General features: G+C 48.7%; 1 protein-coding gene across 30 annotated transcripts in view; it reads left to right on the top strand.

Annotated features, from left to right (window-relative positions):
- The window catches only part of PTK2 (protein tyrosine kinase 2), a 192,975-nt gene that overhangs the window by 142,192 nt on the left and 23,433 nt on the right, over positions 1-27,350 (top strand). For 29 of the 30 annotated variants that reach the window (XM_027560747.1, XM_027560756.1, XM_027560745.1 and 26 more), the window contains 8 exons: positions 418-515; positions 2,612-2,696; positions 6,065-6,165; positions 8,747-8,862; positions 9,648-9,748; positions 11,158-11,247; positions 13,641-13,845; positions 26,973-27,084. In XM_027560747.1, the coding sequence (XP_027416548.1) occupies positions 418-515; positions 2,612-2,696; positions 6,065-6,165; positions 8,747-8,862; positions 9,648-9,748; positions 11,158-11,247; positions 13,641-13,845; positions 26,973-27,084 (908 nt within the window). Of the gene's footprint in view, positions 1-417; positions 516-2,611; positions 2,697-6,064; positions 6,166-8,746; positions 8,863-9,647; positions 9,749-11,157; positions 11,248-13,640; positions 13,846-26,525; positions 26,810-26,972; positions 27,085-27,350 lie in introns of those variants that run through there. The other variant, XM_027560761.1, reaches the window with a different exon arrangement.

The raw sequence follows: 27,350 nt of genomic DNA on the forward strand, positions 1-27,350 counted from the left end.
TACAGACTTTAGTTACTTGTGAAATAATTGCTTTAAATAACCATTTTTTAGACTTCATATATTAATACCTGAACTAATAGTATATATTAATCAAACATATATAAACTTAAAATTGGAGCAATTATTTAGCAGACTATTGAATTAATCAACTGAATCAGACATTCAAAAATATGAAAAAAAAACCCTACCTTGTATAAAACTCATCATTTTGATAATTTAAGCAGTGCCGTAATAGTTACATAAATTCCTTTTAAAATACTCGTTTAAGAGAATTCCACTCTGTTTAAAGCATTTTCATAGAATGATGTGCCACCAGTGAAATTCTTACTCATCGATGGTGATGAAATGTGTCCCATGTTTTCTGCACTGGGAATGTTGCACTGAAGTGTCTTCTGGTGTGTGGATCGTGTTTTGCAGCCAGGGACTACGAGATTCAGAGAGAAAGAATAGAACTCGGCCGGTGCATCGGAGAGGGCCAGTTTGGAGACGTGCACCAGGGCACCTACACGAGCCCGGTAGGTCCTGTCGGGCGGCTCCCTGCCGTGCCTGCTCCGCCTCCTGCATGGCCTGCTCCTGTCTATCCTCATGAGGCCCTGCTTCTTCAGGGTATTTGCCATTGTCCTCTGCAAGGCTTATCATATACGTCAATTCACTTGCTATGTTCAGAAACCCAAACTGGCAAAATTAGCTCCTAAGAGCTGGGTCTGTCTTTTATTCGTTCTAATCTTTCATTCAGCCTCTGTCATCAGTAACAGTTCTATAGCCCTCTGCCCACATGCTGCCCCGAAATCTCAGGCTTAGCATCCATCTGAAGCCATGCATCTTTAGAGGGCAGTGCTTCTTTTGCATTTCTTTACTGTCTTAAGAAAGCACCATGTTCAATATTTGAGTGTGAATTGACAGGAGTGACTAATCTATGGTCTTACAAAAGTTTCTGTTGTTTTTCAGTTCTCTTGTAAAAATGGGCATTTTGTATCTTTTCTGAAATATATCAGTCAGCCTTAGGTTCACACAGAGGTAGAAGTCATGGTTCTGGTCCTAGAAGTTTGCCGTCTCAAATTCGGAGCAGCGTGGTGTGTCACTGGAGACTGTCAGAAGGCCCCAAGCTCAGGCGTTCAGCAGACAGACCTCTCCTCTGGGGGCCTGGCGACTGCTCCCTCCAGGGTGGTCCTGCCACATGGGCACACCTCCCTCAGGGTTGGAGAGGGACTGCGGTCCCCCGAGTCTGTGTTACAGTCTTGTGGCCATTTATGTCACTCTTGCTTGAGAGCATGTCCTAGAATCACAGTGTGCAGTTAGCATGAAATCTAAAACAAATTAATGCAATTGAGGGTACTTTTAAGATATGCAAAAAAAAAAAAAAAGACACACCCTGGCCATGACTTGTAAGTGAGCCTTTCCATTTAAAAGAATAATATTCAAAGTGTTTGTTAATTCCACAAATATTTATTGAACACATACTATGAATCAGGTTGCTGTTCTAATGAGGAGGTTTTTTTTTTTTTGAGGGTGGTGAACAGGGCACCTGAAATAAGAGAAGTAGATGGTTCTGGAAGGGACCACCCAAAGCCAAGGATAGGATAAACACATACATTTCCAGTTAAAATCTTCCCTGGTGTTTTTTGAATTGATTTGCGTGAAGTGACCTCTTATTTCTTGCTTTTCTTTTGAACTTGGATGAGGAAGTTCAGCTTCTTTGGCTCCCAGGGTGACGTGTTTTCTAGGTTTCTCGCCACCCCCTGCACCTTGGCGTGTCGCCCCTCTCCCTGACCTCTCGGTGTGGAGGGGCTGGGGGGTGCCGTCTTCACACCCTTTTCTCCCTGTGGGGTTTGTCTAGCCTGTGCTTCCAACACTGTCTGAACTGTGGCTGCCTCCAGGACCCGTCCCTGCCCCACCCAGTGCTGACGCCCACTCCCCAGTGTGACTCGCTGTCCCAACCACATCTCAAGCCCGTCACATTCAGAGCTGGGCTTCTGGTCAGCTTCAGAGACCCCAGCTTGCCCTCTCCTGCCCAGCCTGGCATCCTCTCCCCCGTTACCCCCCAGCCCTCCACATCCACACCTCCCCTCACCTCCCTGGAGTGTTCCTTCCTGGCCAAGGTCAACAGGGCCCTCCTCTGCCCAGACCCTGCCCCGGGACGGGGAGCTCTCACTCAGGGTAGAAGCCACAGGGCCACCCCTGCCCCTCCAGCAGGCCTTTGCCCTTGTCCCCCCTCCGCTCTCTCTCCAGGAGCTTACCTTCTAACCTCTGCGACGTCTCAGCGTCTCGTTCATGGTGTCTGTCTGCATCCTCCGCTGGGACATCAGCTGGCGGTGCACAGGGTTGCCGGCCCTTGTTCCAGTGCAGCCTGAGCCCCTGCAGGAGTCCCGGAGGCACCATGGGTGAGGGGGGTGGGTGTTTGTGAGACATGAGTCACCTGCAGCATTTCACTTGCGTGTCTGCTTTCTGGGGATTTTTTACAGGGGATTTTAAGTGTTCCTCCCACTGTTAAGATTTTATAGTTCTGATTCTGTCTGATCCAGAATCCACAGAGTTGCAGAATAAACTGCCTTTCCTAAACGTGCCCACTGATTAACACAGAGACCTCTTGTTCCATGTGTCCCCATCACAGGAGAATCCAGCTTTGGCAGTTGCAATTAAAACATGTAAAAACTGTACTTCGGACAGTGTGAGAGAGAAGTTCCTTCAAGAAGCCTGTAAGTTTCTAGACATTTCTGTGGGACTCCATTTTGACTTTCTGTCTGTGAAATCCAAACGGTCTCTGAAGAAGTAAGAAAAACAATGTTTTTTACTTTTATGAGGCAGCTACATTTATTCTGTTGCCATGCAGTTCATACCTGTATTTGTTGAGGCTCATGGGTACAGAGTTCTCCAGGGCAGCTGTCACATTTGGGGTGTGAAGGCAGATTGACTAACTGCCCCTTCATCCCCTGGCACTTTGTACCGTAACTATCTCCACTCTGGGCTTGGGCAGACGTAGTGATGCCCGCAGGTCCAGGAGTTGGATGGTGAGCAGGACAGACAGTCCCTGCAGGATGGAACCCGAGGATGAGTGGGGAACAGGGCCCAGACCATCCTGAGGGCCCGCTGTAGAGTCAGGTCCTCTCCTGAGGACAGCCCTGTGGAAAGCAGGCCCTGGTCCTGCCTGTGTGCACCTGTCGGCTCCTTCCCGCCTGCCTCTGGCTGGGTCCTTCATCCTGCTTCCACTGGGCTTGTTCCTCCCGACCAGCAGAGTTGAAGGGTCTCTCGTTCAGAGGCTTTGTCACGGGAGCCTGGTCTTTCCCTTCCCAAGTGTCCATAATTAAATACACGATGCCTCTCTCTCCCTCTAGACTGTAAGTCCCAGTGGGGACAGGGACCGTGTGTGTTTTGCTCACGGCTCAGCCCCAGAGCCAACACAGGGCTTAACTCACAGAAGGTGGTTGTAGCTTTTGGTTGCATGAATGAATCTTGGTGTCTTTCATCACATGTACATGGAATTTCAATAAATAGTTACCACCCAGCAGCCCAATAAGTGATAAGTCATGGAATAAACCAGATGGTCACTTCATCAGTCAAGTCAGAGCAAGTCCTGATCCTGTTCTTTGATCTTTGACTGGAGTATGAGACAGGGCCTGGCGATGACTTCCATCTCAACTAGTGTGCTTCTTTAGGGCGTCGAGGCTGAGAAAACATAGACTGTGTATCAGCCATCATTACCTAACAGCCTATGTGCTTTTCCTTTGGTGGTAAAGTGCATTATATATTTTCAAAATTGCACATTTTTAAAAATTGCTTACCTTTCTCTAAAATTTTTGCGAGTAGGTATTGTGATTTTTGTAAGACTTTGGAATCATTATTACAAAAATCAATTTTAGCATTTTGTAAGTAGTCAGGTCAAACTAACCTTGTTCTTTCTGAAAGGCTGTAATTTCAGAGAAACATGCTACAGGCAGTATACCTAAAATTCTGTAGGGCTTTGACAGGCTGTACATGTAAGTGTGGCAGCGTGGACTAGATCGGGTCATTAAACTCTTTCTATAAAGCACCACGTACCAAATATCCTGGGCTCTGCAGGCCAGGTGGTCCCTGTCGAGGCTGCTCAGCTCTGCCGTCAGAGTGTGGAAGAGCCACAAACAACTCAAAAAGGAGCGAGCAAGACTGTTGCAGTGACTCTGGTTTGTGGAAGCCAGCAGCCACCCTGGCCCGCGCTCCTGGCCCTGGGTGAGTCAGACTGCTGCGCCTGGCAGGCTTCAGTCCCGCGGATAGAGTTTCCTGGCGGCCGCCGTCTCCTCTTAGCCCTGCTCTGTGCAGTGTTCTTAATGATTACCCCGAGGAAATAGAAAAGCTTGTTAACTATATGTTAAGGGTAGCACAAAACTGAAAGAGATGGTAAGTCAATTGAAAATAAGAGTAAATGTGCCGGGTTCCTGAACGTCTGTCCCAGGCCATCACGCTGCACTGAAGTGATGAGCTGTGCTGACGAGGTGGCTGTCAGCAGTACATTGTGGGTTTTGCACCAGGTATTGATGTGTGTGGTGTTTTTTGTTTGTTTCTCTGGTTTAAACTAACAGGTCCTATTTTGGGGATGTGTGGGAAAAATTGAGGGGAGAATACCTTAAGGGTTTGAGTTCTCTTAAGTGAGGGTGTGGTCAATCTGCAAGAAGAGCCAGTGTGGTCCTTGGGTGCAATGGCAGGATATCTATATCTATATCTATATAGATATAGATATAGATATAGATATAGATATATAGATCTATATATATATAGATATACAGTCTTCCATATCTACAAGTTTTACATCCACAGATTCAACCAACTGTGGGTTGAAAATATTGAGAAGAATTCCAGAAAGTCCCAAAAGCAAAACCTGGCTGTGCTGTGCTCTGGCGCCTGTACACACGGTGTTTACGTTGCATTAGGTGTTACAGGAGGCACAGTGCATGGAGGCTGTGCACAGGCTACATGCAAATACTCCGCTGTTTTCAGAAGCGCTTGAGCGTCCTCAGATTTTGCTTCCCCTCCAGGGGTCCTGGGACCCATCCCCTGTGGATATGGAGGGTCAGCTGTGTGGTGTGCAGAGTGAAAGCAGAGAGGCCTGTCTTCCCCAGATGGAGCCGGCACTGAGCTGCAGTCCACACTGGGCTCCGTACTAGAGTGGGTATGACGAGACAGTTTCTCCTGCTCTGTTGCTCGTGTCCTTGCTTGGCAGCATAAAAGTCAACCCTGAATTGGTCCCCAAAGTTAAAAAAAAAATTTTTTTTCATTTCAGTAGGCTGTGAAATCCAGGTGCTTTGGAGGGACCACTGCACTAGGTTGCCTGTCAGGTTGCTTCCAGGTTTGAGGTTCTATAGTTCTAGGAATGTTGTCCTGCATCTCAGTCATTCTAGCGTGCTGTGCAGGTGACTTCCTTAACCTGATGTTAGAAATGTGTACATGCTTAAAAATAGGTCCCCACATCTAGGTATGTGTACGTGTGCAGGGCCCTCTTGGTCATCCTAGGCTCAGCAAAGCAGTCACACTCACGTGACGGCCACAGGCCACGTCTGGCGTCAGACTTTCTGAGAGGAGTTCAGGCCTGGAAGCCACATGCTGGCATTTCCCCACAGGGAAGTCCTCACAGTGGTCCAGGAACTGCTTACTTAGCCCTGATAGTGCTGGGAGGTGATGCGGCCACAGCGATGGATGCCAGAGCCTCTCGGGTCAAGGAGAAATCCTCTCAAAGCCACTGGCATGGACTCTGGGGCCCTGCAGGGGACGCCCAGCGGCACTCACACTGAGGAAAGCGCCTGCTGCCCCACCAGCAATTTACCAATCAGGTGGTTTTACCATGAAGGGTATTTCTTAGAAAATGAATCACACATTCCAGCTCGGTCAGCTTTCCAGAGGAAAACCTGGAAAGTTAGCCTCAGGTCAGATTTGTCCCTGGAAAAGAAGAGGAGGTTTTCTCAGCCAGTGAAAAGCATTGAGTCCTAACCACTGGACCCCCAGCGAACTCCCGTTAGCCCCGAGTCTTAGCTGAACTCGTCTTCAGGAAACTGAAAGATCTTCAAAAGAATGACGGTGGACACCTGTTTCTCCCCAGTAACGATGCGTCAGTTTGACCACCCTCACATTGTGAAGCTGATCGGAGTCATCACAGAGAACCCGGTCTGGATCATCATGGAGCTGTGCACACTCGGAGAGGTACCCGCCCCCCACCTGCTGCGCCTGCACCTGCAAGGGAGTGCATGACATACACTCTCACAGTATATAAGAGTGTCTGTGTGTGTGCGTATACTAGTGCACACTCGGAGAGGTACCCGCCCCCATCTGCCGCGCCTGCACCTGCAGGAAAGTGGGTGACGTACACTCTCACAGTATACACAGGAGAGTGTATGTGTGCGTATACGTAGTATAGTAGTATGGTGTAATAGTGTAGTTGCTCAGTCGTGTCCGACTCTTTGTGACCCTGTGGACTATAGCCCACCAGGCTCCTGTGTCCATGGGATTCTCTAGGCAAGAATACTGGAGTAGATTGCCATTTCCTTCTCCAGGGGATCTTCCCGACCCAGGGGTCGAACCCAGGTCTCCCACATCACAGGCAGATGCTTTACCCTCTGAGCCACCAGGGAAGCCAAGGGTCTCCCCTGGTGGCTCAGACAGTAAAGCGTATGCCTTCGATGCGGGAGACCCGGCTTCGATTCCTGGGTCGGGAAGATCCCCTGGAGAAGGAAATGGCAATCCAGCACTCTTGCCTGGAAAATCCTATGGATGGAGGAGCCTGATAGGCTACAGACCATGGGGTCGCAAAGAGTCAGACATGACTGAACGACTTCATTTTCACTTTCACTATAGTAGTATAGTGTCCTCATTAAGTTCCCAAGTAGTCCCCTAGCTCAGTGCAGGCAGCAGGGTCTTCCCACCCCAAAGCTTTGTCAGGACAGGAAGCAGCAGGTGACCAAGAGGTTCTCTTTATTCCCTCTCTCTTGCTGTTGCCTAAAGAACACACCCACTGATTTGAGTGTGAAAAAAACAATGTTAGTGGAGTTTGGGTAAATGAGTGCTGAATTTAGGTAAATCAGAACTATTGCTTCATCTTTGGGGGAATTCACTTTGCAGTGTCTTTCAGACCAACTAACGTGAGTCCCGGTTTCTTAAAACGTAGCAGAGCGTGAGCAGATGTCCTTATTTGACTTCCTCCAGGATGCAGACGCTCCTTGGTGTGTCACCACCCCCTGGACGCGGGGCCCCACCCAGGCCACTGAGTCACAGATGGGCGGGCCGGCTGGGCCCCGCCCTCTGTCCGTCTCCAGGCTGCTCCCTGGGCCCTGCTTGGGGTAAACCTTCCAGATGTCTGCACGTGACGTTGGTGCTGAAATCTACTAGTTTAACCGTCTAACACATTGTGCACATTACTTGTTTCTGGAAGGACACCAGGCAGTTTTGCTTTTAGTGAGAATCGGGGTTTTAGTTTCCGGGAATCAGAGATGGCCTGGGCCCGTCGTCCTCTCACGATGGTGTCGGCCCTGCCTTCTGGGAACAGGGCGCTGCTGGTGGCCCCCCTGATCTCCTCCCCAGCTCTGATGACAGCTCTGTGAGGCTCTAAGAAGAAACTGTGGCTAACATTAGATGGTCTAAAAGACACTGCAAAGTGAAGTCCCCCAAAGGTGAAACAGTGGTTCTGATTTACCTAAATTCAGCATTCATTTACCCAAACCTCTCTAACATTGCTTCTTTCACTCTCAAATCACTGGGCATGTTCTTTAGGCAACAGCAAGAGAGGGGAAAAAAATAACCACTTGGTCACCTGCCACTTCCAGTCCTGACAAAGCTTTCTGGTGAAGGAAATATCTTAAGGCCTCTAGGATTTCTCTTCTTCCTTTCCTACACCTTTCCAAATAAAATGGAGTGTTTACATAGTAAATTGTTTTGTTCACATTATTTTTCTGCTTTTGTTTTTGGAGAATTTGCTAATTCTTCTGGCTTAGATCATTAGTAATGCTAGAAGGAAATGGCAACCCACTCCAGTATTCTTGCCTGGAAAATCCCATGGACGGAGGAACCTGGTTGGCTACTGTCCATGGGGTCGCAAAGAGTCAGACACGACTGAGCGACTTCACTTCACTTCACTTTAGGTGTAGGGAGATTGTGTAGGATTGGAGTTCATCTCCCTTCTTTGCTATATTAGCATTTAGCCGAATTAGTCCTGTTGGTCATAGTATGGACCCGTAAGCCTAGTGCTTAAACACCTGTAAACACGTAACCATTTTACCCTTCTTCATCCAAGATGCCCTGGCGGCGAAGGGGGGACTTCTTGCCTCCCCTTTGTCCTCATACCCTTGTGCTCAGGTCGGCCTGGGGCGTGGGGTGTTCTGGGGAGGTGGGCTGACCGTGGTTGTGGAGGAGGCTTGTTTTGTAACTAGATTTTTTTTTGTTCTCCGGCTCTCATTATCTGGTGGTATTTTATACCACAGCTTTATTCATTCCCTGGAACCATCTTTCTGTATTTTTCCAGAAATGTGTCTGTAATCATGAGGACTCTAATTTTTGCAATTGGATCTCAAATGAAGAATAATTAGGCATGATTTCTGAGATGATGTGTCTCTTTCATTATGCCTGTTTTTTTGGGTTTTTTTTCTTTTCTTTTAGGATAGAATTGAAGGCATTCTCATAAAAACGCATTTGGACCTTTCCAGATCATTGTTGAATGTAGCTCTTCTGCTGTTGATTTTTAGTCTCTGACACTAATTATTTTTCTTGTTCCTTTTGGTCATTGTTGAAAAAGCTGCGGTCGTTTCTGCAAGTAAGGAAATACAGTTTGGATCTAGCGTCTTTGATCCTATATGCCTATCAGCTTAGTACAGCCCTTGCGTATCTGGAGAGTAAAAGATTTGTACACAGGTGAGACCAGTCATGAAGCTGGTGAGCTGCCTCTGAGTGGGGGGGTGGGCGGAAGGAGGTTCTTACGGTGCCTGAGACCCTTTGCCCCTCTTGACTCCTACACAGACGGCGCTGAAAGTCCTGCTGTGTAGTGCCATGGCATGGGACTCATGGAGTTGAGGGGTTTTCCTCACATGGAGTTGGAAGCACATGACTGGTTCCTTCCACAAATACTGTTGACAGCCTCTATGTGGCACTGTGGACCTAAAACATATTGTCATGGAACTTTCTAGGACACCATAGCGTCATAAGTAACATCTGTTGGCTTTGTGCAGAATTTCTATTCTTAATCTGGGTCTCTCATTTGAGTACAAGTGAAAGCCCTTACAGTTCATTTGCCTAGTATTTTTTGTTGGAAGTGTTCTGAAGATCATTTTAATTGTATTTAATGAGATTTGTTAGTAACAGTAGGGTTACACACCCTGCCCTGTACTGTCCATCAGTTATTGCAGTGGGCAGTGTGATTGTATGAAAAGTAGTAAGTGGTTTCATTATTTGAGAGTTTTCTTTGCCATTATTCAGGATACTAATCACCATATTATTGAGTGAGTAAATATCTGCCAAAAGGAATATATTTGAAGTAAAACAATAAAAGCATCTCTCTTTTTCAATGTATAATAAAGTTCCTGTTTGTATTATATATAAGCTGTCTTTCAGAGTACCTATGTGTCTTTATATAACATAGATCAATTTGTGGGGTTTTCCTCTCGTATTAAAATTTATTGTTCCACATTCTTCCTTATCAGGGACATTGCTGCTCGGAACGTTCTGGTGTCCTCAAATGATTGCGTAAAATTAGGAGACTTTGGATTATCCCGATATATGGAAGATAGTACTTACTATAAAGGTAAGAAACCAGAGCGACAAGTAGGAAGTATGTTCAGTGATTTTTAGCTCTTAAAAAAAAGTACCTTTTAATGTGCTCGGCTGAGCTTTGACGTAGGTGTGTAGTCAGGTCCGTGGAGCAACGACAGCCTTTTCGGTGAAGGCGCTAGAGCAATTGGTCATCCCTGGGCAAGAAACGGCCCGCAACCTACACTCACTCTCCATTAACTCAGACCCATCATAGACTAGTTACAAGACCTAAGACTGTGAGACTTTTAGGAAGAAAAATAGAGGCAAATATTTTGAATCTAGGGCCAGGCGAAGAGTCCCTGGATTTGACACCAAAAACATGCATAAAAGGGAAAAAATAATAACTTGTTCCTCATCAGAAGTTAAAACCTTTTGTTCTGCAAAAGACCTGGGCAGATGGATGGAAAGACCACCAGTTACAGAGTGGGAGGAGATGTTTGCTAACCACATCCCCAACAAAAGACTGTTACCTGGGCTACAGAAAGAACGCTCAAAACTCACAGGTGAAAAGGGAAAGAACACAGGTAGAAAAGGGGCAAAAGATATGAAGAGAGATTCCTCCGCAGGCTATTCAGGTGGCACAGGGCACGTTACCCCTGGGGAAGTGCAGAGTGAGCCACTGGGGGTGTTGGGCACACCTGTTGGGGCGGCCATGGTCATAGTAGTGGTAACATGGAATGCTGGCAGACATGGAGAAGGCAAGGCGAGTTACTTGTGAATTGTTTGTGAGGGTGTTAAATGTCAAATGATACACCCACTCTGGAAAAGAGTTTTGCAGATTCTTAAAAAACTGAACATGCACTCTCATTTGACCTAGAAAGAGACACCCAGCCATCTCACCCAGAGAAAGGAAAGCCCACATTTACACAAAACTGGTGTTTGTTCATTGCAGCTTTATCTCTAGTTGCTGACAGCTGGGATCAACTCAGATGTCCAGCCCCCGACCTTCTGCCTGGTAGACACAGCTCGCCACCTCCCAGCGGAGGGGTGGGCACCCTGGCTCAGTGAACACAGTTCCTCCCAGCCTTCCTACAGAGCTCCAATCTACTGACTCTAGAGACTTCCATCCTTTAGTTTTTGAGCTGAAATTTAGCTGATGTGATTTTTTTCTTTAATTTTGCCAATCTCAGAATCAGATTGACTTGGTTCTTCAAGTTATTATTAATTTTCATATTCTTAGTACTTGAGCTAAGGTTTGGACTGTTAAGTCTGTTGGCTGTGAGCTCTTGGCTGCATCCTGCCCTGCTCCCCGCCTCCCCACATCACCCAAGTGACTAGCATTGAAAGGAAGGGAAAAGTGGTTCTCCCAAAGACCCCATAGTGGAAATCTCAGGTGGCTCTAACTGTGAGGTCCCTAAGCAGATAACAGGGAGGTTTTACTTTCTCAAATTAATCTTCCAGCTTCCAAAGGAAAATTGCCTATTAAATGGATGGCTCCTGAGTCAATCAATTTTCGACGTTTTACCTCAGCTAGTGACGTGTGGATGTTTGGTGAGTATTTGAGAACTTCTGTGGTTAAAATTACAGTTCGTATGTTCTACGGAATAAACTTCGCGCTGTCTGGTCAGAGTCGGAAGTTGGTCTGCCCTTCCCTGCCCGACCCCCACCATCACACACCGTCCTCACCCATCTAGCGCGGACCTCTTCCTCCCTCATGGGGTAAGCTCTTTGCTCCCTTCCCTCCTCTCTGCAGCCTTCTGTGTGGCGTTACTTTTACGTGAGTGATGTAAACGGTTGACCTGCCCGTCGGGTGACGTGATGGCCCCCAAATCCAGTGTGTCTGAGACTGACTGCCTTTCACCTCTCTCTGGAGTCTGACCTCCTTCCCAGCTTGTCTCAAGGCTTGAAAGCTTGTCCTTCGCGTCCTGTAGCGCTGCTGCTCCGATGTCCCCCCTGCCAGCCCCAGTGGTCCCTGCCGCCCCCCTCCTGCCCTCTGTGTCCCTGCAGAGCCCCCAGGCATGCGTGCGTGTGGCTGACGTTCATCCTGCAGCACTTCTTCCCTCTTCCCAGCCGCATTTTTAAATGACTCACCTTTTTGGTGTGGATGATGCTCCGTCTCCGCCCTACTTTCCAGACACCTCATCCTGACATCCTTTCCTCCCATTGAAACTGGTTCTGACCTTCAGGGTCACCTGACTGTCCCCTTTCCACGTGTGCGGCAGGTGTGCCACCCCGACGTGGGCTCCCTTTCTCCGCTCTCCCTGCGCCTCCTCTCTCAGTCACAACACTCCCACGTCGATCCTGTGCGTGGTCCTCTGTGCATATTTCCTCTGCTGGATTTCAGACAGCTTCCCAGGAGGTGATCTGTTAAGTTTATGCACCTTCTTTTTCCTGTAAATAAAAACAACTTTATGTTTCTCAAGTATGTGTTCTCATTTTTTTCTTCTGCTTCCTTGCTGTTGCCTTTCAACAACCATTTAGTGCCTTAACCCATATTAGGTGAAAGAAGGAATTCAGTCAGACAGGAGACGGTGCCCTGAGATTGGAGAAGGGGCTGCAGTCCAGTTGGCTTCAGATCCTAAGACCTCACTGTCTGCTTTGCGACCCATGGAGCAGGTTGCTTAACGTCTCAAGGGAATTCCTCATTTCGGGGCCTGAGATGCCTATTTGTTTTTTGTTTTTCTTCACATTTCTGGAACTAGGATTTGTGATGCATCAGTGGCACCTCACAGTTGGTGTCACTCGGGGTGTTTATGTGGTTACTCGCATGCACGTGTGTAGACTTGGTTTTGTTCATATCAGTGCTACTTTCTTATCTGAATGAGTTTAAAAGAGCTCTTTGGTAAGAGTAAAATAATTCTAAGAGGTAACAAAGGATCACATTATAATTTAGTTGGCAGCATATTCCCTCCTTTTCTGGTAATATAATAATGCATCTTAAAATCCATAGCATCTTAGATTTCATAAACAACAGTTTTTAAAAAGATGTACGGTGTGAGGATTAAGGATGATGTAAATTTCAAAGAAGGGTTCCAGACACGCATTGAAGTCTCAAGAAATGATACCCGGTGTTGTCATTAGTAGTGATATTGTCATAATTACTGGTGAGAAAAAAAACAGAAGTAAGGCAGTTTTTTTGAGGGGGGCGGTCATACACTGTTCAAAATCCTTGGCTTTTGGCTAATTTCAGATCTAATTCACATTGATGTGAAGTTGTGCCTTCCTGTCTGAGGCACACACCAGCTTAGGTGCTGAAGATGCCGAAAGACAGTCACAGCCCCTCTGCCCCTGCCCTGGCAACAGGTGTACAGGCCACGCTTGTGGTGGGGCAGACGGGAGTTTCCAGGGTCGGGGGTGGCGGGCAGGGCGAGGAACTCACAAAGGCACCTGCAAGAGGAGAGCTGTGATGAAGATGATGAGCAGTGTTGAATCTAGAGAGTTCAGCACCAGCAGAAGCTCCAAGGGGCGTGTTCTCAGGCACATCTGCCTGGCCAGTGCGCCAAGTGATGGGGCCTTGAGAGGAATCTGAGAGTCTGAACGCGTTAAGACTTGAACTGTAGGGTTTTCTCTGTCAGGCCTCGGGTCAGCTGCTGTGGTTGTGAGCAGGTTGGACTAAAGTGGAGGGAAATCTAAAATGCATTCAGCCTCTTTAAATTGGTTCACTGAGGTATGCTGTGAAATACCACTGTAGCTGGGGGGCGGTGTGTCTTCTAGTGTAGATTTTTTTAGAGAGATAAACCTCTTACAAACCTCTTTTTTTTCTTGATAATACTGTTTCATCATTCCCATCCTACTAAACTAACGTTCCCGTTTCTGTTTGATAGCAGAGCTAACTGAACGCTGCTTTACTTGGCCCGTGTGCCAGCTCTGAAGTCACTCCTGAAACATGGGAACTGCCCTCCTCCTGCTAAGTTCACGGCTGTGTTTTTGCTCCTGCCCCACAGGTGTGTGTATGTGGGAAATCCTGATGCATGGCGTGAAGCCCTTTCAAGGCGTGAAGAACAATGACGTGATCGGGCGCATCGAGAACGGGGAGAGACTGCCCATGCCTCCCAACTGCCCTCCCACTCTCTACAGCCTCATGACCAAGTGCTGGGCGTACGACCCCAGCCGGCGGCCCCGCTTCACTGAGCTCAAGGCTCAGCTCAGGTAGGAGTGGGGTAGGGGGCCGGGCTGGGGCAGGGGTAGGGGCAGGCCTTGGCCGCCTCTCCCTGGCAGATCCTCTTCTCAGTACATCTTGGGCAAGCACGATTACGTTACTGATTTGTGTTTATTTACACCTCGTTAGTCTTAAGCACGTGTCTTAGAGTCTTTCTAAAGTTGAGAAGGTGATCAGATCTCCTTGGCCTGACTGCTCGGCACCGCTCCTGGGTCCTTCCTGACCTGGTCCCCGCTCAGCTCTTCATCTCTCTGCACACACTCTGCTTTCCGCTCTAGCCGCACCCCGCCCCTGACCGCCTGGACCTCCCGCATTGTTCTCTGCCTTTCTTTCCACCCCCCTGCACCCCCATGGCCCCTGGGGTGCCCCTCTTCAATCTTCACAGCCCAGCTCAGGTGTCGCCTCCCTAATCCCACCCACCCCCAAAAGAGACAGGCCCACCCGTGTGGTGTCCTCTCAGAGCTTGTGTTATCTACCGTAGCTCAGACGCCCACCTTGCCCGCTCCGGGGCTGCCTCCTGCGGCCCCTGCTCTGTGCCAGGTGCCGCTAGACCCAAGCCTACAGCAGCCCCGTCCCCGGGGGGAGCACACGGCGCTCCTCAGTGTGCTGAGTGTCCAGAGGGGCTGTGCAGAGCTGACCGTCCACTGGGCGGCCTTTGTGCAGCTTACGCATTCCTGTAGCCCCGAGGCAGAGCTTAGGACCAGTACCTCATCCGTGCTCAGGAAGCAGTTGTTGAATTAAGTCTAGATTGAGGCTTAATACTTGAGTCAGCAGGACACTTTAATATAACACATAAGCCAGCCAGCCAGTACCATGGGTTAATGTGCCAAATCACCTGCCTCCTATTTGGGGTACTCCCTGATCTTAGGTAAGTTTCTTTATTTGCTGTATTTCAGTCTTTTTTCATAAAACTCACTGAATGTCAGGGTGCAGAATCCCGGGCAGCTCCTGTAGCCTGCCCTTACCACCAGGGCTTGAACCCTCCAGCCTGGCTCAGTACAGGCGGCTCAACACAGAAAATGATTCCAGGAGGGAGCAGCAGGGCCTGGGTGCGAGGTGGAAGCCAGTTGTCCAGTCGGCAGCTGTTGTGCTGTGTCTCCTCGTTCTAGGCTAGGCTCTGTGGGTCCAGAGGGAGCGTGCACAGTCCTGACCCCGGATCTTGAAGTCCGGCGGAGGCGGGGGCCGATGTCCTTGGCCGCACCGTGACTCCCGCGACGCCCACCACCCGCCCACCTCCGTCCTGCTGCAGGGCCTCTCTGTGATGGCCCCCTCAGGTCTCTTGAGACAGCTTTCTCCAGGCTGAAAGTCTCCATACGGTTCAGCTATATGCACTGCCAGTGTTGGGGCCCACTTTGAAACATGCTGTATTTCATGATTTGCTCCTACATGTGTTTGGTTCCTTGTTGACCTTTTCTCAGAGTTTGACAGTTTCTGTCCCTGAACCTCTCCACTTTGATGCTGGACTCCGCGGCGCATCCTTCCCCGTCATTCAGGGTATCGACCAACTTCTCCTCATCCCCTGAGCCCCTTCTGGGTTCATTGTCTTAACCCCCTGTGGCTTTGCTCCCAGCTGCATCTGCCGTTGGCTTCTGTTCTACCTTTTCTCACTGGCCCCAGGCCTGGGCTCCCCGCTGCAGGGCACTGTGTATCCTGGAGCACAGCTGCTGTGGCTTCTCCTGCCTGGCTCTTGCCCATGCCTTCTGTGGGTCATGGTGGGGCCTTTGTCTCCACCAGCATCGGGAAGCCATCAGTAATTCCCTGCCTGCCTGCGCACACCAGCTGACCAGCTAGGGAATCCTCACCTCCGTGTCTACAGACCTACTCCCCTCGCCCCGCACGCCTCACCCGTCAGTCTTACCCGAGCTCCCTGCTTAGGACAGCTTTCAGTGGGTTCCTGCCACCCCGTCAGGTAGAGGCTTCCAGAGTAGCAGTTGGGGCTCCTCGAGTCTCAGCCGGTGCCCTCCTGCCCTTTCTCACACCGGGGCCACGCTAACCCACGTCTCCGCCTGGAAGGCACCTGCCCGCACCTGCCGAGATGGGCCCTGGCATCCTCCTCGGCCTCCTCCCTGCTCTGCCCGCAGGCTGCCCGGAGTTCTGGCTGCTTCTGGCCATGCTCGCCCTGCGCAGCCCCAGGCGGCCGTGGCCCGGTCCAGCCAGCTGCCCCAACACTGGGCACCACGTGGCTGGGCCAGTGCTGGTCACTGGGCAGGAGGACCAGACACTTTTCCTGCCCTCGAGGAGCTCACAGTCTAGTACGTCTCATCCCCTACTAGACTGAAGCTCCTTGAGGACAGGGATCGTCATACTCACCTTGGTGTCGCCCAACCCCCAGGCCAGGCTCTGGGACCCAGTGAGGACCACACAGCCGCCGAGCCCATGCTCGGCACACAGCAGTGCTGACGTGGCCGGAGGATGGCATGAAGGTGGGGTAGCTCCCCAGAGCGTCCCGGGTGAGGGTTGAGGGCGAAGCGCAAGTATTTTATACGCACACACATGCACGTGTATAAAAACATCAGGTCCCAGTTTATAGATGTTTTCTTGTGAACAGGTAGCACAGGTCCTTGAGTATTAGTTTATCCTGTTTGTTTTGTATTAGTCAGAAATGAAACTTAACTTTGTATTTGAAACGTGGAATATGGCTACCAAATAAGCCAAATAAAATACGACTTTCTAACATAATAGCTTGCCTGGATAGCTATATGTAACAATGAATCACAAAAAAATAGAATGTTGGTGACTTTTCTGAAAGTTTTATTATATGCAAGATTCAGAGAAAATAATAAATTTTGGGTAATGCTTATCCCAGGTCACTTAAAAATGTTCCCCAATCCCATTCTCCTTGTCTGCCGTAAGAGAAACACTGCAGACAGTCTCGGGTTCTCAGGGGCTCCTCTCCTCTGGGAAAGGACTGCTGCTTGTTTTCACTGTGTCCTAAGTTAAGAACAGTGGCTCTCAGAGACTCTTGTTGGCAGAGGGGACCTACTGGGATGGCTCAGCTCTGACCAAAAGGCTGGTCTTCCTCCTGTCCTGGGTCCTTGTTCGTAAATGTGCCTCACTGAGGAGAATGAGATCCAACTCTCAGCAGCCTGTTGGCAAGTGTAAGAAATCCCTCAGTAGGACATTTCTCATAGTGTATGCCCTAGCACTCCGCACTGTGTTCCTGACAAGTTATAAGAGTGCACTGAGTATTCTTTGAGTGAAGGAATCATTTAGTCCCTTGCTGGTTCAGTTCATCATGTGGCGGATGCTGTGCCAAGGAGACCACATAAACCTCGGGTGTATTTTCCCCTTTGGAGGTTATGTTCAAAGTTAGCATAGTGAGCAGTGCTCTGTGTGACTTAAGACATCTGTGCTTCCTTATAGGAAGAGATTGTCAGCTTTATCGCAGGAAAGCATTTAACGCGTGGCTTCTTAATCCCTTTTCGACAAATGAATGCAATAAATAAAGTTATCCATTTAAATTTTGTACCTTAATTTTTGTTATTTAAAAAATTTTTTGTTGACATGCAAAGATGCGAACTTAGAGACATGCCAAGAAGTAAACTTATTGAATTTTCATAAATTGGGCATAGTAACCAGAACAAGAAAACAGCACTGCCTGCACCCCAGAAACCCACTAGAGACCTCTTTCCAATTAGCGCCCCCTCCGAGGGTAACCGCTCACCATCGATTGGTTCTGCCTGTTTTGAGCTTTACGTAAATGCTGTCATTCAGTGTGTACTTCTTTGTTTATGACTTATTTTTGCACAAGACTTAGTTTGAGATCACTGTGTTATTTAGCTGGTTGTACCTCATTCTCGTTGCTGTATGTGCACCAATTATGACTACCGTAGTTTCTCTCTTCTACTACTTTGCATCTTGGAGCTTTGAGACACAGACAGCATCAAGACTGCTGCTGTGTGGACATAGCAGACGTGTCTTTGGGGAGCACATATGCACAAGTGCCTGGTGGGTGCATGTTCACGCATCTGCGTGCGTGCAGGCTGTAGCTTTATGTACCGACAGCGCCTGTTTTTCTAAGTGGATGCGCCTGTGCAGCATCCCCAGCAGTGATAAAACCTCCTGTTGCTCCAGCCGTGGTTTCTTTGAACCTTTGGGAATTGATCCTTGTTTCTAAGCATGTCACTTTCACGTGTGAAGGGTAGGTTAAACAAACAAATATAAGTGGTATGTAAACAATTTACCTGATCTTTTCGATCCTAAAGAACACTGCCCTAGTAAGTGTCTGCCGGGAAGGCTCCCCAGTCCCTGGGCGCTTCAGGAAGCCCGGTAAACCGACACTGTGTTCACTGGGAGCAGGTCTCCATCCTCTGCAGTCACCTGTAGAAATCACAGCGTTGAAAACCAGTGTGGACTGAGTGCCATCAACTCTCACACAGTACTTCAGCTGAACCCTCATGGTCCTTGGAGGTGTGGATGATGTTGTCATCATCAGTTTACAAGTGGGGAAATGGAAACAGGCCAGGTGGCTGACTGACCGCGGGTCACGACCTGGGATTCAAGGCAAGTCCACCTGAGTCTGGGGCACAGGCTGTCAACTGTCACGCTCTGCACTTTGATCTGAGACCCAGCTAAAGTCAGTAAGCTCCCTGGCTATGATTATGACTGGTGGGCAAACTCTTAACACTGTTTAGTTTAAAAGGAAAAAGAAGAAAGAAAAACACTGTTACACGGAATGCCTGCAGCTGGTTTTCTTAAATTTGCTTGAGTGTCAGAGAAAGTCCCGCAGAACAAAGGCAGCGTCTCTGGCTTAGGCACAGGGGCCCCCCCCAAGGACTTTGAAGGGTGGCATAGTTCCCATGGGCCATCACTGTTGTGCTGTTGCGTCTTGCGTGTGCTGCGCTTGGCTGCTGTGGCCCTCTGTGGTCCCCGAGTCCGTGGGAGCAGTGCTGTCAGTTTCCGTGAGGGTGAGTCTCCGGGGGCCCTGTGGCAGCTGGAGGCAGCCGCCCGGTGTGCGTCAGCCTGGGCCTGCACTTGCCTGCTGGGTCCTCATCCCGTGTCCGCAACACATAGCCTTGTCTTCAGCTTGGGTCTGGGGCAGTGCTGGCTGTTGTGTGTTTGTTGCTATAACTTGATATTGTCGTGTTTGCTTCTTAACTTTATTATACAAAACTGGCCTTCGAGAAATCTGTTTGACCTGGAGGAGGGCATGGCAACCCACTCCAGTATTCTTGCCTAGAGAATCCCCATAGACAGAGGAGCCTGGGGGGCTACAGTCCATGGGGTCACAAAGAGTTGGACACAACTGAAGCGACAGCACACATGCATGACCTTGGGCGAGTGACTTAGACTCCCTGGAAGAGTGGAATCAGGAGTCCTACTATACTCCAGAACTAAATAAAGTCATCTAAAATGCATTTAGTTTTCATACTTGTGGTGGGCACACATACTTGGTAAGTAATAGTAAAAACAAAGCTTCATCTGAACATCCACAGGGGACCTGAAAGTCTTGGGCACAGAAAATGATCAGTTGCTGTTTTAAAAAACATAATTATTCACATTTAAAAGTGGTAGCTATTGTTGTCCAGATACCAAAATGCAAGGCACATCTTTTTGACATTTTGTAGATGTCTTATGGACGTCTTCTACAGGCGTAATTTTTTTTTAAATCCTTTCTGATTCTTCATTTATCCTAAAATGTGAACTCTAGATTAAAAACTCTAGGTTTGACTAATAACATGAGATTACTTGTGCTTCTTCAGTGTATTTTTCAGGTGGTTTTGTATCTGCTCCCAAAATTCCTCTCAAAGGTGGCGTCTGAATTCCCCCTTAGTCATCATACCAGCGTCTTCCTTCTCGTTGCCATCTTGCTGGTCTTGATCTTATTTAGAAGAGTAGCCTGTTTTTCAATTATTCCTGTATTTACAGTGTAAAGTGTCTGGGGCCTTAGCCTTCCCAGTAATAAAAAATAAATAGTAAATATAAACTTAATAGGAACTTAATGTACAATTTAAACTGTTTTCCATGAAAAATTAATCATACCTGTTCCTTCCCTGTGGGGACCCCATACCCTGATGTTCAGACCTTTACAGGTGTGGCTTTGCTTTACCTTCAGCTCCGCAGCTTGGTTTTGCATGAAGTAAACAAATTTCTGGTGAGATTTGAACTTAAATTTCATAAAAGTTAACCCTTTGTGTTTACGTGGCTTCACAGACCATTTACCTTGCTGATCTCACAATAATTCTCAAGGATGAGATACCGTTGCCCTTTTCACTCAGGGCTCAAAATACCCTGTGACTTGCCTGGATCATGCAGCCAACACAGGATGGTGCAAGACCCAAGCCCTCTTCTCCCCAGCCCAGGACCAGTGTCCTGGTCTCTACCCTGGGGTGGCCCCTCCCCACTAGGGGGGTCGCTGGCTGCCCCGCCCCTGCACTCCTCCTCACTCTGTTGGCTTCCCCGCCTGGTCTTGTTTGTAAGAGAACTTCGGATGAAGCTCCCCGCGCAGCTGGAATCCACACGTTTACCCGTTACTATCCGAAGGCCGCCCCTGGTGCCCACAGCGAAATCCTCACACTCTCGGGGCAGCTGCCGTCACCCCTCCCTTCACCCCTGTTTCTGGCACAGTTCTCTTCTCTCTGTTCCTAATTCCCTTTCCCCGAATGCCGTCTTCAGGGTTCTCCCTGAAAACCTGGAGAAGGAATGGAGCAGACATGGACATATGCCCTCCTGTCTGGACAGTGGAGGACCAGTGGCTGCAGGTTAAGGGGGCAGGCAGGTGAGGTGGGTGCAGGGGCTCTGGGACCAGTGGGAGCAGCGCTGGCTCCTTGTGGGTCCCGGGTCCCCGGGCACCTCACCTAGACTGGAGGACGCAGCAGCCCCTGGGGCACCCAGTCCGTTCTCGGTGAAGGGGGCTGGTGCTGCAAAGCCACGGGCTTACCTTCTGCAACTCTTCCTCTTGTTTAACGCCCCCCCCTCCCAAACTTGCAATTTAGAAATACCATTTGTGTCAGACTTTAGTGATTGCTCTAAGTATTACACTGTACATCTTTAACTTTTCACCATCTTGTTGTTCAGTCACTCAGTTCAGCTCAGTCGCTCAGTCATGTCCGACTCTGTGACCCCGTGGACTGCAGCACGCCAGGTTTCCCTGGCCTTTGCCGTCTCCTGGAGCTTGCTCAAACTCTTGTCCGTTGGTTGGTGATGCTGTCTACTTAGACTTAATCTTTGTATTTCACTTGAAATTACCGCTTCAATTCTTTCTGCTCTGGATGTCATATATATTCATATTTGTTAGTAATCTCATAAGATTCCACTTTGTGTTTTAAATAGCATTTCAAGGAAAGTAAGGGGGAAATCGAGTGAAGAGGAACTAAAAAGCCTTTTGATGAAAGTGAAAGAGGAGACTGAAAAAGTTGGCTCAAAGAAATGAATTCAGAAAACGAATATCATGGCATCTGGTCCCATCACTTCATGGGAAATAGATGGGGAAACAGTGGAAACAGTGTCAGACTTTATTTTTGGGGGCTCCAAAATCACTGCAGACAGTGACTGCAGCCATGAAATTAAAAGACGCTTACTCCTTGGAAGGAAAGTTATGACCAACCTAGATAGCATATTCAAAAGCAGAGACATTGCCAACAAAGGTCCATCTAGTCAAGGCTATGGTTTTTCCAGTAGTCATGTATGGATGTGAGAGTTGGACTGTGAAGAAAGCTGAGCACTGAGGAATTGATGCTTTTGAACTGTGGTATTGATGCTTTTGAACTGTGGTGTTGGAGAAGACTCTTGAGAATCCCTTGGACTGCAAGGAGATCCAACCAGTCCATCCTAAAGGAGATCAGTCCTGGGTGTTCACTGGAAGGACTGATGCTAAAGCTGAAACTCCAATACTTTGGCCACCTCATGCGAAGAGTTGATTCACTGTGGGCAGGAGGAGAAGGGGATGACAGAGGATGAGATGGCTGGATGGCATCACCGACTCAATGGACGTGAGTTTGAGTGAACTCTGGGAGTTGGTGATGGACAGGAAGGCCTGGCGTGCTGCAATTCATGGGGTCGCAAAGAGTCAGACACGACTGAGTAACTGAACTGAACTGAAGGGGGAAATCTTATATTTAACTCCAAACAGTGCTCTTTGTTCTTCCCTAAAGACCTTTCTTGAATTATCTATCGAAGAACTTCTTTAGCATTTCTTGTGGTATGAACCTGTTGGTTAATTTGGAGTGGTGGTTTTTTTTTTAATCTGAAAATGAATTGAGGTTCATTTCACTGTATACAGAACTCTGAACCGATGGCATTTTTCCTTTTTTTTTTTCCTTTCACCACCTTAAAGCTTTCTTTCACTATCTTCCAAGGAAAAGTCACTGGTCTTTCAAATTATTCTTCAACTTATGTCATGTGTCATTTTTTTTCTGGCTGCTTCCGTGATCTGCTCTTTATTTTTGGTTTTCACCAGTTTATAACTAGGATGTGCTTGGGTGTGGTTTATTCACTGTATTTGGGCTTCACTGAACCTCTTGAGTCTGTAAATGTGTCATTTCTTCAGCTGTTTTTTTCTGTTCCATTTTCTCTCTACTTTTAAAACTCTGATTCTGTGTATGTTAAATCTTTTGATAGCGTCCTTCAACAGAGTCCAGAGACTCTGTTCTTTCTCTCTTTTCCCCCAGTCTTTCTCTAAGTCCCTCAGACCGGATAAATTTTGTTGATATATTTATCCTTAGTCTCCCTGACTCTCCTCTCATCTCCATCCTACTGATCATCCGGTCCCATGGAGATTTTATTTCAGATATTCTGGTTTTCGTTATGAAATTCTCATTTGACTCTTTTTTATAGTTTCTATTTCTCTGTTGACATTTCCTATCTTTTCATTAACTATGAACGAATTTTCCTATATGTCCTTGAAAATAACAGCTCTTTGAAGTCTTTGCTTGCTAATTCCAATTTCTGAGTCACCATTGGAGTCAGCTTCCTTTAGATTTCTTTTCCTGTTGGACTGGGTTACATTTTAGTGTGTGTTTGTGTATCACGTGGTTTTAGATTATGCCCTGGACTTGTGGCTGATAAGTTGTGGCAACTCCGGATTCAGTGTCATTCCTCTGAAGACCAGTTGGTTGGTTGACTTAGCAGGCAGCTAACTAGGCAGGTCTCAATTGCAAGCTCTCTCCGTTCTATGAGCTCCAGTCTCAGTTCCGCTGAGTTCAGTCTCAGCTGGGCCGCCTGGAGCCTGCCCTATATGTGCATGGTACAAGGGTCAGCAAGTGATTCAGGCAGAATTTATACTCAGAATTTGAAGTACCCCCTCCCTGGCTGTCTTCTTCCTGGCATTTCCCCCCTCATTTTCCACCAGCTGTGGTGACCCAAACTCAGTCCTCTGGTTCTTCAAACCACTAGGATGGCTGCCGGTTCTTTGGCCAGCGGCCATCATCATGGGCCTCACCCGGTGCCATTCTTTCCTCCTAGCGTCCCTCCCCCCAGACCTGACTGCTCAGTGCTGTCTCAGGTCCTAGGTGTTGTCTAGGTTCTCTCTTCTGACCTAGTCTCTGCAAGAGGAGGGGTCACGAAGGAGCTTCTCCAACTTGCCCAAAATACCAGAGAGGTTACCATTTTAAAGTAAGATTTCTAGTAGAAATAACTTTTAAAAATTTTGAGACGTGTGACACAGTAGCCAAGCAGAAGTGCATAACTTCCTGAAGTTTGAGACACATAGTAAGTAGAGCGAAATGCAGATTTTGTGTTCGTGAAACGAGATGCTGGGTCTGCTGTGTGTGTTTATAAGAGAAGGAGAGGAGAACCCCGTGCTGCAGAGGTTACTGTGGCTGCAGAGACACCATCCCACAATCCCAGCCTCGTCTCAGGCCTCCAGACTTGTTTTCTGCAAAGATCCCCAGGCGGGGGTGGGGGGAGTGCTTGTTGAAAGGTCAATTCCATTCCTTTGTGGTGAGGCAGTGTTGGGTAATTATAAGAGATCATGTTTCAAAACTGGTATTCCCATGAACTTGCTAAAACAAGCCATTTCCCTCTTGGCTTTTTTTTTTTTCCCCTTCGGTTTCTTGGTGCTCTTTCTCTGGGTATTTTCCAGATTAGCCTAAGTAGCTATGAATCCAGACTGATTTTCTATCCAAAGCAAATTTTGTGATGTCATCATAAAATCATTATGTTTAGGTGATCAAAGTGCAATCTTTTTTTTTTTTTAAGTTATTTAAGCATAGAAGAAATGTGGTTTCAAAGGAAAGAATAGCAGTGTAATCGCTATCAGGAAGAACACTGTAGAAATGAAATAGATTGAAAAAAAAAAAAAAAACAAGGCATGTAAAGATACAGAACTAGATAGCATTTACTGAAATGCCCTACTGGCTTCCTTCCCCTGCTTTCTCTCTCCATCCTAACAGTGAATGGGATGGGCAGCGTCGTTGTTCTTTATGTGAGGACACAAGTTGAGATGCCCTGGCTGCCTGTGGTTACCCAGCTCCCAGCTCTGTCCCTTCTGCTGGGATGGTGGGAGCAGCTGGTCCCCCCTCAGGACCGGTCACCCTGTCCACTCGAAAGCTCGCGCTGGAGATTTGCTTTAGTATCTCCACTTCGTGGTGGGAACGAAGTAGCTGTCAGACCTCTTTCTTGCTCTCCATGAAAATACCTTAGACGTGAAGTCACATCCTGGGAAAGCGCTCCACGGCAGCTTGCGGAGCCTGGGAGGCCAGGCTCGCAGGGGTGCTGCCCGGAGTCAGAGCGTGCTTTCACATGTTCACGTCCTTTTACTCTGAGCCGGCGACTGGTTTGACTTTTTTTCCTAAAGTGAGGAAAGTAAAAACAAAACTCACGTTAAATAGTTTTTTCCCTCTCTTCCCAATTCTCTTCCTAGATAAGGCTCGTGGATAAAACGAAGAATGATTATCACATGCTCTAATGTTTGTTAAATGAGAAGTCTTACTATCTTCTATTGCTTTATCTCTCGGCGGGTTTGAGACTTAGAAACCACCGTCCCAGGAAGAACCATGTGGGCTCCTTGCCAGTTCACATTAGGCAGCTAAAAGCTCTCAAATGGAATGTATTGCTACTAAAAATATTTGTAGTTTGGGAAAATATGTTTAAATTTGACCTCCTTGACACTGTGCGCATTCCAGTTTTTTTGCTCTGGGTTCCGCAGCGACTGTAAAGAGAAAAGCTCAGAAATGTCTTCATGGGCACTCTTACTCCATCTATGGAAGAGTCTTTCCCTTGTAAAACCAGATTCTTTATGAGTTATTTATATTCTGAGCTGCTCTAAGCAACAAATTACTTCTTCTCAGAAACACTTTGACATGTTATCTTGGTTACGAGGCCACCTGGTCACCCTGCGTTCCTGTCCAGTGTAGCGGGTGGTGAAGGATTGAGGAGGAGGACTCAGAAGGGAGTCAGTGGGTCAGAGAAGAGGGGCACCGTGAGTGTGGGTGCAAGGGTCGGGGTGGGGGGGCCCGAGGGGTCTCCCGACGGCAAGGGCCTCCCACGACCCATTTGGAGGTGTTTGTGGGGGGGCAGTCACCTTCAGGTCACGGTGACCCAGTCCAGAAGACAGACGTAGAGTGCCTTCATGGGGCTGTTTGAAGTAGAGTTCCCATTGCCTTTAAAAATATGTCACACTTGGCCTTCTCACAGCTTGCCTTATTTTAACAATTTGAGGAAGTTAGAAATAAGGACAGTTTGGTTTGCTTTTGTTTTTTGCTTGATTTTTTTGTTTTGATTTTTGGGACTTTTCAGCTGTTTAAAACTACAGAAATTTTGGAAATTCTGATTTGGAGTCTGTTACTTATTTTGAGGGTCAAGTGATTGAGAGCAGGGTGCTCGTGATCGGAGGGGGCACTCTCTCATACCGGTGGACGCCTGCTCCCGTTGGCCTGCCCGTGTCCCCTGTGAGGCGTGGGCCTGAGGCGCACCGTCTTCCTCGATGGCCCACGCGCACACTCGGCCCGTGCTGGCTTCAGTGCCCACCGTCCCGTCGTCACTGCAACGGTGTGATCCAGGGTCTGTGCTCATTCTGGGCGCGTGGGAACGGGGAGTTCTCAGTGCAGCAGGGGCCACAGCCTCTCAGACAGGCATACACGGCGCATTTTGACCCGTGAATCGTGGGATCTTAGCCAGGTCCCCACGGTCTTGGCTCTCGGGCACAGCGGCCTCGAGGGTGCCACCGGTCCTGCCCTGTCGTTTAAAAGTTTAGTGTTGTTTTCTCAGCCACGATCGTCTACATGGAGTGGGAAGGAAACCGAAATCATATTTTGAAGAGGGGATGAGCTCTTCTGACTAAATTTCGCTTTTCTCTATGTGCTGATGTGGTCATTGAGGAAAACATTCCCTTCCCTTTAAAAAAAAAAACCTCCCATGTGTAGTGAGGGCTTGCTGACTCAGGGCGGTCGGGAGATGGATTGTGCATCTTCTCCTGCTGTAGCTGCGTGAGAAGCAGCCTGCCCTCACCTCGAGCAGGGCAGCCAGAGCCTCTTCTGCAAACAGGCGAGCGATTCCCAGATTAGAAGGGGAGGCTCTGGGGCAGCTGACTTCACCTTCTCACGGACGCCTCCCTGGGAGGCTGGGGCTGAAGCAGCCTCCATATGCAGCTGCAGGGTGGCTGGTGGGGGCCGCTGTCTGCGCCCGGAGGACCGAGGTCCCTGCCGCCCGGGGCCGGGGTGGTGGGGTGGGGGTGGGGGGCCGGCGCCTGGGCTCCGAGCCCTGAGCTGCCTGGCGGGTGAGCAGCCGCGAGACCCTGTGCTGAGCTGCGTGTGCAAAGGCAGAAGGAATTTCAGAAGAGTTTCCTTTCTTCCTGACAAGACGAAGTGCTGGTTAAAGTGAAAGCTGGCAGGAAGGTCGTCCGGGCCGTTTGGGGCGTGTCTCCTACAGCGCTGATGTGGTGCCTCCGTGGGGCTTGCTCGGGGAAGCAGTCCCGCTGAAGGGAGCTGGACGTCTAGACCGTCCATCCTGGCTCCGCTCTGGTTTTTCAGCTTCTCCCTTCCCAGCCAGCTGTCCTTCCTTACCTGGGCTGTGGCTGTAAGCGGACCTGCCCTTTGCATCCAGGCTTCTCTGGAGTCCTTCTGGGAAGCTGGAAACCCGATCCTCTCTCCCTTTCTCATTGGGGCTCCTGGCGGCAGGGCGGGTCCTGAGTGTTCAGCTCCTGGCAGCAGCTCCCTCACACCCTGTGTTGTCTCCCCAGCACAATCCTGGAGGAAGAGAAGGTCCAGCAAGAAGAGCGCATGAGGATGGAGTCCAGAAGGCAGGTCACCGCGTCCTGGGACTCTGGAGGGTCCGACGAAGCACCACCCAAGGTAGCGAGGCCCCCACCCCACCTTGGCATTCCTCCTGCTGACTCTTGAGGGTTTGGTGTAGGCAGCTGCGTGCTATCTGTGGAGAAAACCAAACAGCAGGTTATTCTAAGAGTCAGCACTGCAACTTTGGTTTCTTATTTGCTTCTCTGAGTACCACCCTCCTGTGCACTCATTTTCCTAATCTGTGCTGCAGCCTCCAGCTGTTTGAAGCCACGGATGATTGGATTAGATGTGACCTCCCAGCTCCCTGACCACCCGCCCCCCGC

Source organism: Bos indicus x Bos taurus, chromosome 14 (genome assembly GCF_003369695.1).
Source record: "Bos indicus x Bos taurus breed Angus x Brahman F1 hybrid chromosome 14, Bos_hybrid_MaternalHap_v2.0, whole genome shotgun sequence".
NCBI classification, from domain to species: Eukaryota; Metazoa; Chordata; class Mammalia; order Artiodactyla; family Bovidae; genus Bos; species Bos indicus x Bos taurus.